At 39.9% G+C, this 14,207-nt stretch overlaps 1 protein-coding gene across 1 annotated transcript in view; it reads right to left on the bottom strand.

The window, feature by feature from the left end:
- Positions 1–6,174: 6,174 nt before the first annotated feature.
- The window catches only part of LOC148523812 (cyclin-dependent kinase 4 inhibitor B-like), a 33,563-nt gene continuing 25,530 nt past the window's right edge, over positions 6,175–14,207 (bottom strand). Inside the window, exon 2 of the mRNA XM_088472646.1 lies at positions 6,175–6,527. Within this exon, the coding sequence (XP_088328772.1) occupies positions 6,276–6,527 (252 nt within the window). The 3' untranslated portion in view covers positions 6,175–6,275. The remainder of the gene's footprint in view (positions 6,528–14,207) is intronic.

Here is a 14,207-nt window from a genome sequence, read left to right on the forward strand (position 1 = left end):
CTCAGAGCAAGCGTTTTGTCTTGTAATGATTTGTCATGATCTTAATGTTTATTATTAAAGCGAGCTTTAGCCGGCTTTGCTAGCATTCTCAGATCTCTGACTATGCCAAATCACAACATTGACTTCTTTACTGTGTAAAAATGATGACTTTGCAAGGACCCTGCTGTACTGTGAGCTGACAAATATTACACATGGAATGCTTCTCGAAAAGTGTTTGTGCGCTGAAAACAGGGAGTTGCTGTAGATGGTCATCCTGGTATCAGAGCAACAGAAGCTCTTGGCCGTGTTTACACTGTACGTCCTACAAATTTTATATGCTTCTATCTCCGAAGTTTGCTTTACACCATTACAGGTCCTACTTCCTTTGAAGACCTTAGGACTGTTGATGGGGAAGTTTGTCATACTTTTCGTGAGGCCTGCCTAAGGAAAGGTTGGTTGGAGAATGATGTGTAAACAAACATTCTTAAAATCCCAGGCAATGCCGGGTACTCCAGCTAGTATGATATAAATGATGAAGGTGTATAATTTCTGTTTGTTTTAACGCCTTTAACAGGATACTTGCAATTTTGGCGATCTGATCTAACGGCTGCCATTTCCCTGTAGAAGTAAAAACATATTTCACGAAGTGCTGGGAGCTCTGTTTCCATGTATCCAAAGTGCTGGGAGCGCTCTCATCTATTTCATGCTCTGACGGGCTACATATTCAGTGAAGTGTGCCAAAGTAGCCTAGCAGGTGTTTATTACTCTGATTACTGAAGATTAAATTTTGAGCATATTTTGCATATAGTGTACAACAGTGTGCACATGAATCTTTTAGTCTTCCCAGCCCCCCAAAAAATGTAATACATATTATATTATATGTAATGTAATGTAATACATAATATATATTCAATGTAATGTAATACATAATATTTACCTTTTTTTAGCTATTCCGAGAAATTTTATTTTACAAATTCATACAGTGTATGGGTAAAAAATAAATAAATAGAGGAACCACATTATTGAAGAGAAATACATTTTTTTTGTTATTATTAAATATTGAAAGCAAAGGATTCCATGGATGTGAGGCTCATACCTTAATGTAGGGGTGTGCAATGAGTAGCCCCCAGCTGTTGTAGAACTACACATCACAGCATGCCCTGCCACAGTTTTGCTACTTGGCCATGCTAGAACTGTTGCAATGCATGTTGGGATGTGTAGTTCAACAATAGCTGGAGAGCCGCTTATTGCCCACCTCTGCTAATGAATAAAAAAAATCTGGCATTGGCAGTAAAAAGATGGACTCACATGGTTAACCTATATAAGTATAGTTAGGACAGCTGCAAGAGGAGACTGTGGAAGAGCAGGGACTGGTAGGGCACGTTTAGCACAGGCTCCAGTGACCCTGACAGCACAACTTGCTAATGTTCCAACAGAGTAATGATGATGTCACATGGAACTGATTATCACCATCGGCCAACATGGACAGGAGGGCATACTCCAGGAGGACTGTGATATTCCTGGATGAATTCCACCTGCAGGAAAAGCTGATAAGCTGGTAACTAATACCTCTTTTCCACCAAAACCCCGGGTCCGACCAGGGTTTTTGGACATGGTTCCAACCCTGGTCAGACCCATTTATACTGCATCTTCTCAACAAATGGACAAGTGCATGGACAAGTGCATGTATGACGCCTACATAAAGAACAGGACAGCCCCGAGTGTTTGGGGTTCTTGGGCATATGTTTTTTGAAGAGTCATATTGCAGGCAGTATTTATTCTTAATTATTTAGAACTATAAACTTTGTGGTGTGTTAGGGTGAGTTGCGGTATTAAGCAAATAGGTATGAAATCATAGATGTATCATGGACTGTCAGCAGGTACGTTTTTGTTCAATTAAGTATTTGAGGTCCACACAGGACTATACAGGTCAATACATACAATGTGATGTGTGTTTTAAATATATCTCTAGAAGGTGTTTATTCTGCGTTAGTGCTTTCTTGTTGTCAATGTTCCATAAAACACTCTCAACTATATATGTCCTGGGTTTATTCAGCATAGTGTAATTTCAGTTCAGCATCATTATCTATCTATCTATCTATCTATCTATCTATCTATCTATCTATCTATCTATCTATCTATCTTCCAGTTTCCGTGCCACAGTGAAAAAAAGATGTGTGTGTGTGTGGGGGGGGGGGGGGGAGACATGTTTGTGTTGACGTCATCTTGCAACAATTGTTACAAATTTTGCATTAACAGGCATGTGAGAATAATTAGTTTGTCCTTTATACAAGTCGTTGCTGCCTCTAAAATATGAATTGGGCATATTTCTTCTCCATTTCACCTTTTTCCGTGTCTTGTCACATAGGAGAGCGGCTTCCTGAGGACAGGAGAAAGTCAGGATTCTCAAGGCTGACAAAGAATATGTTTGTATTGCTGTATTTGTCCATACCACCAGGTACATTAACATTAAAGGTACTTCCTGTATTACATAATAGTCAGGGGAAGCAAGAGAATAAAATTATCAAGACGACTTCCAGTACATTCCTTTGTAAAAATGTGTACCTGGAGGCTCCGAGATACAGATAACGCTCTTTTTAGGTGTAGTAGAACAAATCAATTAATAAAGATAACTAGTCCCAGATTATTGGGCCACACAGTCACAAACAGTCACGGTCGAACCTCAAAAGGTAATGTAGTCTCTTTTTCTGGAGATTCTTCAATAGAAATCCTGTGAGTGCTTCTGCCAAATAACCTGGTACCTCCAACAGTATAGTTTCTATTTATAGCCCCTCAGTGTCAGTGTAATCGTCATTTTTTCAATCGATATATGAAAAACAAAGTTTGGGGGACAGTATATAGTGTAAAACTACAACATTTATTCATATAACCACATACGCAATAGAAAATGGCTGTGCAGTGTGTACCATCAATAATCTTTTTTGAAAGGCACAATCTCAAATTTATAGGGGTGTTAATGCTCCTCCTTGTGAGCAATACCTTCCTAGGATCAGGATACCAGCAATACACCAACGAGTTTCAACTATATTTAGGTCTTTTTCAAGGTGACTACATATGTTTGAAACGCGCTTGTGGTTATATGAATAAATGTGGTTTTACACTATATACTGTCCCCCAAACCTTGTTTTTCATATATCGATTTTCGATTACACTGACACTCATAGTTTCCGTATTTTTTATCTAAAAAAATAAATGTTGAATAGACCTCAGAGGGGCTATAAATAAAACCTATACTGTTGGAGGAACCAATTTATTTGGCAGAAGCACTCACATGATTTCTATTGAAGAATTTCCAGAAAAAGTAACTACATTACCTTTTGGGGTTCTACCTTGACTGTGACTGTGGGACCAATAATCTGGGACTCATTATCATCTTTATTACGTCATTAGGTCTAATACACATAAAAAGAGCGCTTGAGATAAATCATTATTATTTCTTATAGCTGGTTTGTGATTGGCGGAGATCACATTTGTCTTTAGCTGCTTTTGTAGCGTTGATCGCAAACATACTGTATATATATATATATATAATTATTATTATTATTATTATTATTATTTTGTCGCCCCCAGAGCCTGCCCCGGACTGCATTTGTGGATATGTCAGTCGGCTACTTATGCTGCATATTAGCAGGCTGCTATATACACTGATACATATGTGCAGTGCTAGGTATGTGTGTGCACTGTATGTGTGTACAATGTGTGTGTGGTGTGCCATGTACAGTATGTGTGCTATGTATATGTGTGTGCAGTGCTAGGCATGTGTGTACACTGTATGTGTGTACAATGCGTGTGTGGTGTGCCATGTACAATATGTGTGCTATGTATATGTGTGTGCAGTGCTAGGCATGTGTGTACACTGTATGTGTGTACAATGCGTGTGTGGTGTGCCATGTACAGTATGTGTGCTATGTATATGTATATGCAGTGCTAGGTATGTGTGTGCACTGTATGTGTGTATAATGTGTGTGTGGTGTGCCATGTACAGTATGTGTGCTATGTATATGTATATGCAGTGCTAGGTATGTGTGTGCAACGTGTGTGTGGTGTGCCATGTACAGTATGTGTGCTATGTATATGTGTGTGCAGTGCTAGGCATGTGTGTGCACTGTATGTGTGTACAATGCGTGTGTGGTGTGCCATGTACAGTATGTGTGCTATGTATATGTATGTGGAGTGCTAGGTATGTGTGTGCACTGTATGTGTGTATAATGTGTGTGTGGTGTGCCATGTACAGTATGTGTGCTATGTATATGTATGTGCAGTGCTAGGTATGTGTGTGCACTGTATGTGTGTATAATGTGTGTGTGGTGTGCCATGTACAGTATGTGTGCTATGTATATGTATGTGCAGTACTAGGTATGTGTGTGCACTGTATGTGTGTATAACGTGTGTGTGGTGTGCCATGTACAGTATGTGTGCTATGTATATGCATGTGCAGTGCTAGGAACAGTTTATCTATATCTGTTTACAAACTGACAAAGGGGGGGGGGTGTTTGGGCGCCAGTCCCTTATTTGCCAGGGGCGCTTGGACCCCTAAATACACCCCTGCGGGGCAGACTATCTGGGAGTTTCCAGGCACAAATCACAGTAGAGGACTGTATTATGTAAAGGGAAAATTTATGATGTTAGGAAATACAAAGACTACCGAGAGCAGACTGCAGCTTTCTTTCCATCTCGGCATATAAACAACCTCACCTGGCTGTCACATATTCCAAGCGGAACCAAAATAATTAAAATTAATCAGTAATAATAGTAGGCAATAATAAAACATAACATATGTCCCTATATGGATTATTTGTTGTACACAGTAGGGAGGGCGATTGCAAAAACATGAAATGCTTGCCCGGTATTAGGTGTGATCAACCATTAATTAAAGTATAACTAGCAACTAACAATTCACTTTTTAGCGCCTATCTCGATATTAATTTCTGACTAGTCCACGCAGCCTCACCCGGAGGAAAAAACATGAATATATTCTGTGCTTCTAATGACAAAGCACAACAGTGGGAATATAGCTTTTTTGATGTTACCCTTTCATGTCACGACACCATAAATAACTCAAAATAATCTTAACGAATCCTGTTCATTTTCTTTTATATTCAATCTAGCAACACAACCTGCATAATTTACAAACAGGAATGCTCCATATCATTATTTTGGACTGAATTATGTCTGTTTATTTACAATGAACCATTTTTAAAAATAAATGTGTATTATATTCTGTTTACATATTTTATTTTTGTATGAATATATGTATTTTATAGTTGTATTATGTTGAAAGAAGTTATGTCTTTGATTTTTCTTACAATTATGGTACATATGTATAGATGTATTAGTTTTGGACAGTAATGTTTAATTCAATTGCCTACATTTTGTTTCATGTGCGGTTAAACAGAAAGATTAAATAGGATTATTATAATCCGATAGACAGTTACTTGTGCGGCCCTCTTTTGTTATGTGTGAAACACTGAGATAAATATCCCTAGTTTACAATTGTACAGTTTAGAAACACAATATACTTCTCATTTAAAATAAATGCTGGCCTTGTATGACATTTTTAAATTGTTTGCACCAATTGCATCTAGTTTCTAGTTGATATAAAATGGGATAATATATTTGTCATATTTGTGCGGGACAGGGGTATACACTAATTATACATTTATATATATAATTATATAATAAGAAGAGTTGCTGTAAAATCCTTGCAAACCTAAAAGGTTTCATCTCTGTTCTTTATCGTGCAGTTCTCATCATACTCTCCAGACAACACTCATGTCTGAAAAATACTGTACTTACCTATATTTCATCAGCGTTCCTGTGGAAGCACTGCACACATGGCAGGCCATACCAGTAATGCACTTTGCCTGCCTTGCAAATTGTATAAAATCAATCACATCAGTCTCTGACCAATTGTCAGATATTTTGAGTACGTCGGAATCACACAGTGCTGTGATACAACAATGCTAACTGCTGTGCCGCTATGCCACCCATGGTACCTCACTTGGAAAATGTTGATATTTTTATTACTACGATGTATAAGCGTCATATAATAATCTGTGAAAAGCTATTTTATTTATTTCGTAGTAACACTGATACCATGACAACCCTGTTTCAAGGGGAAAATATAGTTTTTAATTCATTTATTAAAATAGATACATTATATTACACCTCATAAGAGAATTGAACTCTGTAATCAACGTCTATTCATCCACAGGATTACTAGAATGTTGTCTCTTATATATTACTTATATAAATTACTCATCATAAACACGTCATTAAAACTGATCGAAGTTATTTAGATATTGAAAAACAGATGGAGAAGCCAAATCTATAGGACGTTGGCCAAAATTGTCCCTTGGGTGTATCAGACTGGCTCCTCCTTCAATGAGCACACGAATCGTGTCCAGAAAGCCTTCGCGGATGGCATCGTGTGCAGGGCATGTGCCTGTGGTAGGGTCAGGGACTGTAGGGTCAGCACCATGTGTAATCAGCAGCTGGGCTATTTGTGGGCAGCCCATCATCATCACCTTTAAGGATCAGTATAAATGAAAAGATAAAAAAAAACATTGAATTAATCAATAGTACTATTACCACCTTATCACATTTATTACTCTGAAAATGTTCAATTAAAATATATTACTGCAAGCCTTCATTTCACTATGCAATGAGAACATTGTTACAATTTCTGTAGAATTAAGAAAATAAAAATCCTGATTTGCACACATGCAAGGCTGCAAATTCTGTATCTATCTATCTATCTATCTATCTATCTATCTATCTATCTATCTATCTATCTATCTATCTATCTATCTATCTATCTATCTAATATTTGTAGATCACAGCCTGCCGGCACTCAATACTGAGAAAAATCGCTCAGGTGCACTGAACCATAATGCAAACTCCAACAAGTAACGGCACAGGCCGACGACAGGGTATACACCCCGAAACGTTGATGTGGGAATACGATTATTAGCAGAGTGCCGTTACTTGTTGAAGGATATCGCCCTGATGTGCTTGGTGATTTTTTTTCTACCTGAAGACCACCATTAGAGGAGAAATATATATGTACTGTCACTCTGCAAGTGTAATCCTTTGGATTTTTACTGTAGCTACTGTGCATTGTTTTCCCTTAACATTGACAAGAAAGGTAAGAGTATCTCTACGGAGGCGTAAATAGTAATTAGAGTTTGAATCTCGGTAGAACTTGAAGATTGGGCAGGAACAGAATAGAATAGAAAAACGCTTACTAAACACTTTTACTTCCTTATAGGAAACTATGGCTCCAGCTAAGTACTGAGTCACATAAAGTTACAGCTGCATCTGTTTTGTTGCCTTTGTTGGTTCATACTTTAATGAACTATAATATTCTATTAGACAACAAGTTTAAGGGGTTGTCTGGCAAGTGGACATTTTGGTGTTCCTTTTTTGCAGTAAGAAAATGCTGGGAACTTGAAGCCTGATGGATAATGTAAGGAGTTCTTTTGCATAAACTTTATTACACGGATGAACTTCTTCCTGGACCAGGTGAGGAAAGCCTGGCAATGGCATCGTCCCTAATGTATTTTGGCCACATTTTACACCACCCCTTCTTATTTATATCTTCCTCTTCTCTATTAGGAGCGCAAAAGTAAGTCATGGTTTTATCTGTGCAGAAAAGTATAATGCGTATTTTAAGCAGAACAATGCACTTTTTGCCCAATTCATCATGAACCCTATGGCTGTATCAAAGGTAGATTTTACACGCTTCTTCGTTAAACAATATATACATAGTAAATATGCACATTATACTCAGGAAGTGACTACCTTATTATACAGAACAGATGTGAGAGTATGACATCCAGCAAATTACCCTAGTATCATAAAATACCTGCTTATCATGCTCATCAAGCTATGCACAACCATCACGTGACCAGCCTAACATACCCCAAATATTACAAGAATGTTAGACCCAACACAAATGACCAGCCTAAGATACCCTATGTCATACCCAACAAAGGATCACTATTGTAAAACAATCATTTAAAGGTTTCATATGCTGACACTTTAATTTCTATATAAATCATTCTCAATTTAGTAATTACAACCGGAGATGTGTCGGAGGTAAGCGTGGGTGAGAACTTGATGTGGTTTAGTATAAAAACAGAGGATGATACATATCACAATAAAACAAAGGTGTTATACTGTAGGTTTCTGGACGACTGACAGACTAAACATAGGGAAATATATTAGCGATTCATTGGCAGAGAGGTGGCATTTGGATGGAGTGCAGTAACAGTAGGAACAGAGGGCCTGATTCAGACACGCTCGTGAGCGCTGAGCGCTTCCAAGCAGGTCGATGTTGGCCCAGTGCGCATGCGCACGACGGAGGCGGCTCTGTCGTGCGCATGCGCGAAACCCGGTTAGCGACGGGCAAGCCGTCCCTCTGGGTCTCGCTACAAAGGGGGCGTGCTGTCGATGTTGAGTGACAGCATGCCCCCTTTGGTGGGCGGGCCAGGGGCGTGGCTGCCCAGATGGAGGCGTTCCCATGGGAACGCCTACCATCTAGGGCCGGCCCCACTGACATCACAAGTGATGTCAGTGGGTGGACTTCTTGCTCTGTAAGAGCAAGAAGTCCGCTGGGACTTGCGGCAATGAGACCCTACCACAAGGGTCTCGTCGCAAGTCCGATGGTCATGGTCTTGACCATCGCGACCATCATCCTGGCCGCTCGCACTAGCTGTGGGTGGTCACCCACAGCTATGCGAGCGGCCAGGATGCCGCTCTAAAAATACAATAGGCGGGCACTGATTCAGAGCGAGCGCTCTGAAAGAGCGTCCGGCTCTGAATCAGGCCCAGAGTACAGAGCTTTGTGTCAGGCAGATCGGAAAAAACACTAAGGATAGAAAGCCAATCTGGTTCCCTAAGGTTATGGGAAGACCTATGAAATAAAATAAAAAATGTTGCTTTTAGAGAATATAAACCCACTCAGAAAATGGAGATAAAGTAGTATGTCTGGAAAAGCAGGTTGAGTCTAATACCCCTTTTACATCAGAGCAAAAACCTGGGTTATTGCTGGGTCTACCTGGTTTGCAGCTCAGTGTAAAAGGGTTCCTGAAAAATAACCTGGGTCAAGTGACCTGTCAATCCAACCCAGGTAGCTACCAGGGTTGGACCCAGGATGGACCTGGGTAATGGTGCAGTGTAAACGGCACAACCTGGGTTATCCGACCTGGGTCATGCCTAAAATGAGCTGATTGGTGGTTGTGGAACAGTCACCTCCCACTTTTTATGACCTCACAAGTTTAGCAGGGCAGGCCCAGGTTCAGTGTGAACAGGACTGGCCTGAGAATAACCCAAATTGATGGTGCTGTGTAAACGGTGTCTGACTTGGGTCTTACCTGGGTTGGAACCATGTCTGAAAACCCAGGTCGGACCCGGGTTTTTGGTGGAATAGAGGTATAATACCTCTTTTCCACCAAAAACTTGGGTCCGACCTGCGTTTTCAGACATAGTTCCAACCCAGGTCAGACACTGTTTACACAGCACCATTGATCTGGGTTATTCTCAGTTCAGCCCCAATCACACTGAGCCTGCTAAACTTGAGACATCATAAAAAGTGGGAGCTGACTGCTCCACAACCACCAATCAGCTCATTTTAGACATGACCCAGGTCGGATAACCCAGGTAGCGCTGTTTACAAAGCACCATTACCAAGGTCCATTCTGGGTCCGAGCCTGGTAGCTTCACGGGCTGGATTGCCGGGTAACTTGACCCGGGTTATTTTTCAGGGACCCTTTTACAGTCAGCTGCGACCCGGGTAGACCCAGCAGTAACCAGGGTTATCGCAGCAGTGTAAAAGGGGTATTCGTAGTACATCAGTTGGGCAAAGGCTGGGACTGAAAAGAAAATGACAGTAAATAAAGAGGAGAAGGGAAAAACTGAAAAATTAGGAATAAGACTAAAGATGTAGGGTGAAGGAAACAAATGTATAGCACACAATCTAATTATATATATATTTCTTCAGTATTTACAGCAACAGGAATATATATCAGTTAAGTAGGAGGAACACTGATGCATTTGTTAGTTTACAGAGGAGAGAATTTTGACATAACAAGTTAATGGGCCCAGCTCAGACATCTTATAATGCTAATAGCTTGTAGGAGTGCTGGTTTGCTGAATTAGGGAACCCCTTAGTATTAACAGGAGTAGTCCTAGAGGATTGAAGACATTGGAAGAGGCTGGCAATTAGAAACTAGTGAGCCTGACATCAATAGTGTGGAACATTATGCAAACACTCCAAATCCAGCAATATATAAGCAGCATGAATTTACTGGGAAAATTGCTGCATTCAAATTAGATTCTAGGGGTGAAAGTCTGGTTAGGGGAAGATCAATAACTAGATTTAATGTGAGAGATTAGGAGTGCATGAATTAAAATGATGTCAGTGTCTTGTGTGAGATACATCCATATTCCATAAATGTATATTAGGTGTATACAACAGGATATGGACACAGTTTGGCAGGCCACATGACAGCAGGATGATAACCAGCTGCCAGACGGCCACCCAGTTAGCCATAGTTCATAAGTATTAAAATTATATTTCTATTTCCCTTACAAAATGATGCAATTTTTCAATAGGAAGCCCCTGCTTGTGTGGCAAGCTATTCAAGACAGATGGTGGGAGATATGTATAGGTACATCTGTTCTTATTTGCATAGAAGTGAAACTGAAAAGCAAAGAAGCTTATTCATTACCACAGAGAAGCGGTATAGAAAGAGAAGAGGAGAGGGTTTACAACCAAGTTTTGAGATGAAGTGGAGTGGTTCCAGAGAAAGGAACATTAAATGAGTAGTTTGATAAATAGTATGAACACTGGGATAGAACGTATCAGGAAAACCTAGAAACTGTAGCATTTGATTGATAAGTAGTCAACAGTGTCACTGGTGCTGCCAATTTTACTCACTGCCACCCAAGCTGGGGAGCAGAAATGACTGAATAGTGACCCATTCGAGTGCTCAAATGGGACTTTTCGTGGGCATGACAATGACATGTGATGCTGCCATATTTACCAACTTTCCAGAATGTGATGCATTCCGGAGATTGGCCCCCACAGTAGCCCACTGTAACCTATGCAGATTTAGCCTATCGCAGATTTAGCCAGGCGGAGGGTCCCCCGTAACCGTCCCCGACAATGTTGGCCGCGCATGTGTGGTCAGCGGAACTGCGCATGCACAGTATCTCCAGCAGCACTCAGATTACATTGCACGGACAAGTTCCTTTTTGAGCCCCTGTCCCTGCAGGTGCTGGTTAATACATGACACTGGTAAAATCGTATCCTGCAATGTGATCTTAGGTGATAACATTGCACTCAGAATGCACTGGAAATGCGATTTTGGATGAATGCCCCCTACAGTGATGAGTTATCAAATCATTGACCGCCTTAATTTGTGCTGTCTTTTTGAAGCATTATTAATGACTGATGGGGTTCCACTAGGTTGTGTGAGGAAGGAATACAATAAAAAGTGTATGGGAGGGCACATGAGAGAATAACAATTTTATTTTAAAAACACTAAATGTTAATGATAAAACATGAAGCAGTAAACAAAATAATGATAATAAAAAATCAGAAAGAGAGATCAATCCAATTAGGTGCGAGTTGCGAGAATTGAGGTGCAAGTTACTGTTTTCTATGCAAATTTGCATTGTGAATTAATTTTGCAATACAATTAGCAACACGCATTGAACAGGTCAGAGTAAACTTGCATATTTCCGTTTGCAACTCCTTGAGGGTGTGAGATGGTAGGGAAAATCTTTATATTAAGTCTAAAATGTTGGGACACCATGCAGAACCTGACTTATTAGGCGATTGGAAGTTTCCAATTAGCTTAATAAGTAAAAAAAAAAATTAAACGTAATTTTTTGGGGTTAAATAAATGGCCCAAAATTACCCCAAAATAAACTATTTTGTTGCTAAATGTACCCCAAATTTAATTACAGTATTCATTTTTTGAAAAATAATTGCCCTTTATACGTATTTATTTTTTATTTTTTTAAATCACCTCAAAAGCATATTTTTTCCTACTTTTTTTGCGTTTTTCATATTATTCATATAAAAGTAAACAAAAAAAGTTTGCTTTTTATAAGTGTTTTACTTTTTAAGAAAAAAAATAAATGCACATATTGGTCATTTAACACCATTTAAATATTTCCAGTATTTATCTTATGCCTATCAACAGCCTTCTGTATGATTCTGCAAATGAAATGATCAATTTTTGGGGATCCTTTTTCATGCACTTCTCCCAAGTCGCATGCTATATGGAAATCGCACACCCTCACTGCGAGTAGTGCGAGTTGGCATTTCTAATTGGATTGGAGAATTCTCAGGTGCACGCATTCGTGTGAAGTCTGCAAGTTTCATAAAACAAACTCACAACTCACACCTAATTGGATTGACCCCAGAGTCTATTAATGGAAGAACGCGTGCACAAATGTACTGTAATTGTGGAACACACAGAAAATAGAAATAAATAGAAATATATATACACCTATATAGGTGTGTCTGGACAATACTGGACCTCTTCAAATTCAAGTGGTCAGCTGATGATGATGATGATGATGATGATGATGATGATGATGATGAATGGATAAATGTTGGAGGAGTTGAATTATCATTATGAGTGTGAATATGCTGTGTGAGGAAGAGCTGCATGTGGAGATTTGCAAGAAGCTTGTTGCATCATGGCAGTTTAGAGTTGGGATGGTAATGAGAGAGGGAGAGGGAGATGGGTCATAATTAGTTTTTTTTTCAGAAAAGGATGGAAAAGACAGTGGTAGGGGATAATAATACATCAGAGAATTTAGACTTACTTGTCATAGACAAGGTAACTTTAGTTTTTGCTAGAAATACTGGTAAGCCATTACTCTACTCTCTCTCTAAGCTTGCATGTGGAGTAAGTATACAAACAGGAATCCTAGCTTTAAAAAAAGATACTGATTTTTAGGAATAAATAGGCTGAAAGCATGGTTACCATCTGTTATCAAATGTTGTGTTTCTATATTTCTGGTCAGAATTGAAAAAAACCTCTTCTTAGTTTTATGGAGGCATATTTATTTAACACACATTTCACAGGAAATCCTCTGAAAACGGACATAAGTGTCCACTGAATGTATTACATGGGTTCTGCAGCAGATTATTATCTAATCTGCTGCACTTTCCCTATTTCTGATCGCAATAGCAGCCCCAGAGGTTTCTATATTGTGAGAGTTTGGCCCTGGTAGCTTATAATGGGCTACATATAATATTGGATCCCTCCTCGGTAATAGCCACTTGCGGATGCCCTGTCTGATAACCGTTCATGCGCAGTAGGCCGCCTGAGGTCCCGCAGCACAAAGTAAGGTGTTTGATGATGCAATAATTTTACATTACACATTGCAGAGTGGGTTCCGATTGCCTCTAGATGTGATTTTTTTAATACATCCAGGCGGTACAGAATTTCTTATTTCCGCGAATTGAGGTGATAAGAAATTCTAATTATCTGGTCTAAAACCAGATAAATAATAAATGGACCCCTATATCTATCAAATAATGAGACTGTGCTTTTACTACCACCATGACATAACTATTGATCTGTACTATAATTATAAGATATAATATGTTTTCTATGGTTGATTGGTTCATGCAAAGGTCTAAAATGTTTTAGGGGTCTATTTACTAAGCAGTGTTATGCTGGGTACACACTGGCAGATATACTGGTCGATCAATTGATCGGCCAATATATTGTGGCCCCGTCGGGCAGTGTGTACAAACGATATGTCTGTGAACAACGTCGTTCACAGACATATCGCATTGGATGTGCTGCACAGCCAATGAACAGATATATCTGCAAACATATCTGTCCATCGGCAAGTGTGTACGGGTGATCAGCTGATCACCCATACACAGGGGTGCAGAGAGTGGGGGGAGCCGCGAGCGGGTACTACTTACCTGGGTCCGGCACAACTCCCCATTCACAGCAGCCCAGCACACGCTGCCGTGTGCTGGGCTGCACTGGGAGACTGTCTGAGGCTGCTAAAGCAGCAGCCCGAGCAGCCTCCTATGCCAAAGGTGGGAGAGATCATGTTGATCGCGCCCCCCATTGGCTGTGCGCTGGGCTGAAGGGCACGCAGTGCCCCCCTCCCCAGTGCCGCAAATGTCTTTTTCTTTGAAGGAGGCGTGGCCACGCCTGCTG

The sequence above is a fragment of the Taudactylus pleione genome, unplaced genomic scaffold (genome assembly GCF_031769625.1).
Source record: "Taudactylus pleione unplaced genomic scaffold, aTauple2 ptg000127l, whole genome shotgun sequence".
In the NCBI taxonomy this organism is placed as follows: Eukaryota; Metazoa; Chordata; class Amphibia; order Anura; family Myobatrachidae; genus Taudactylus; species Taudactylus pleione.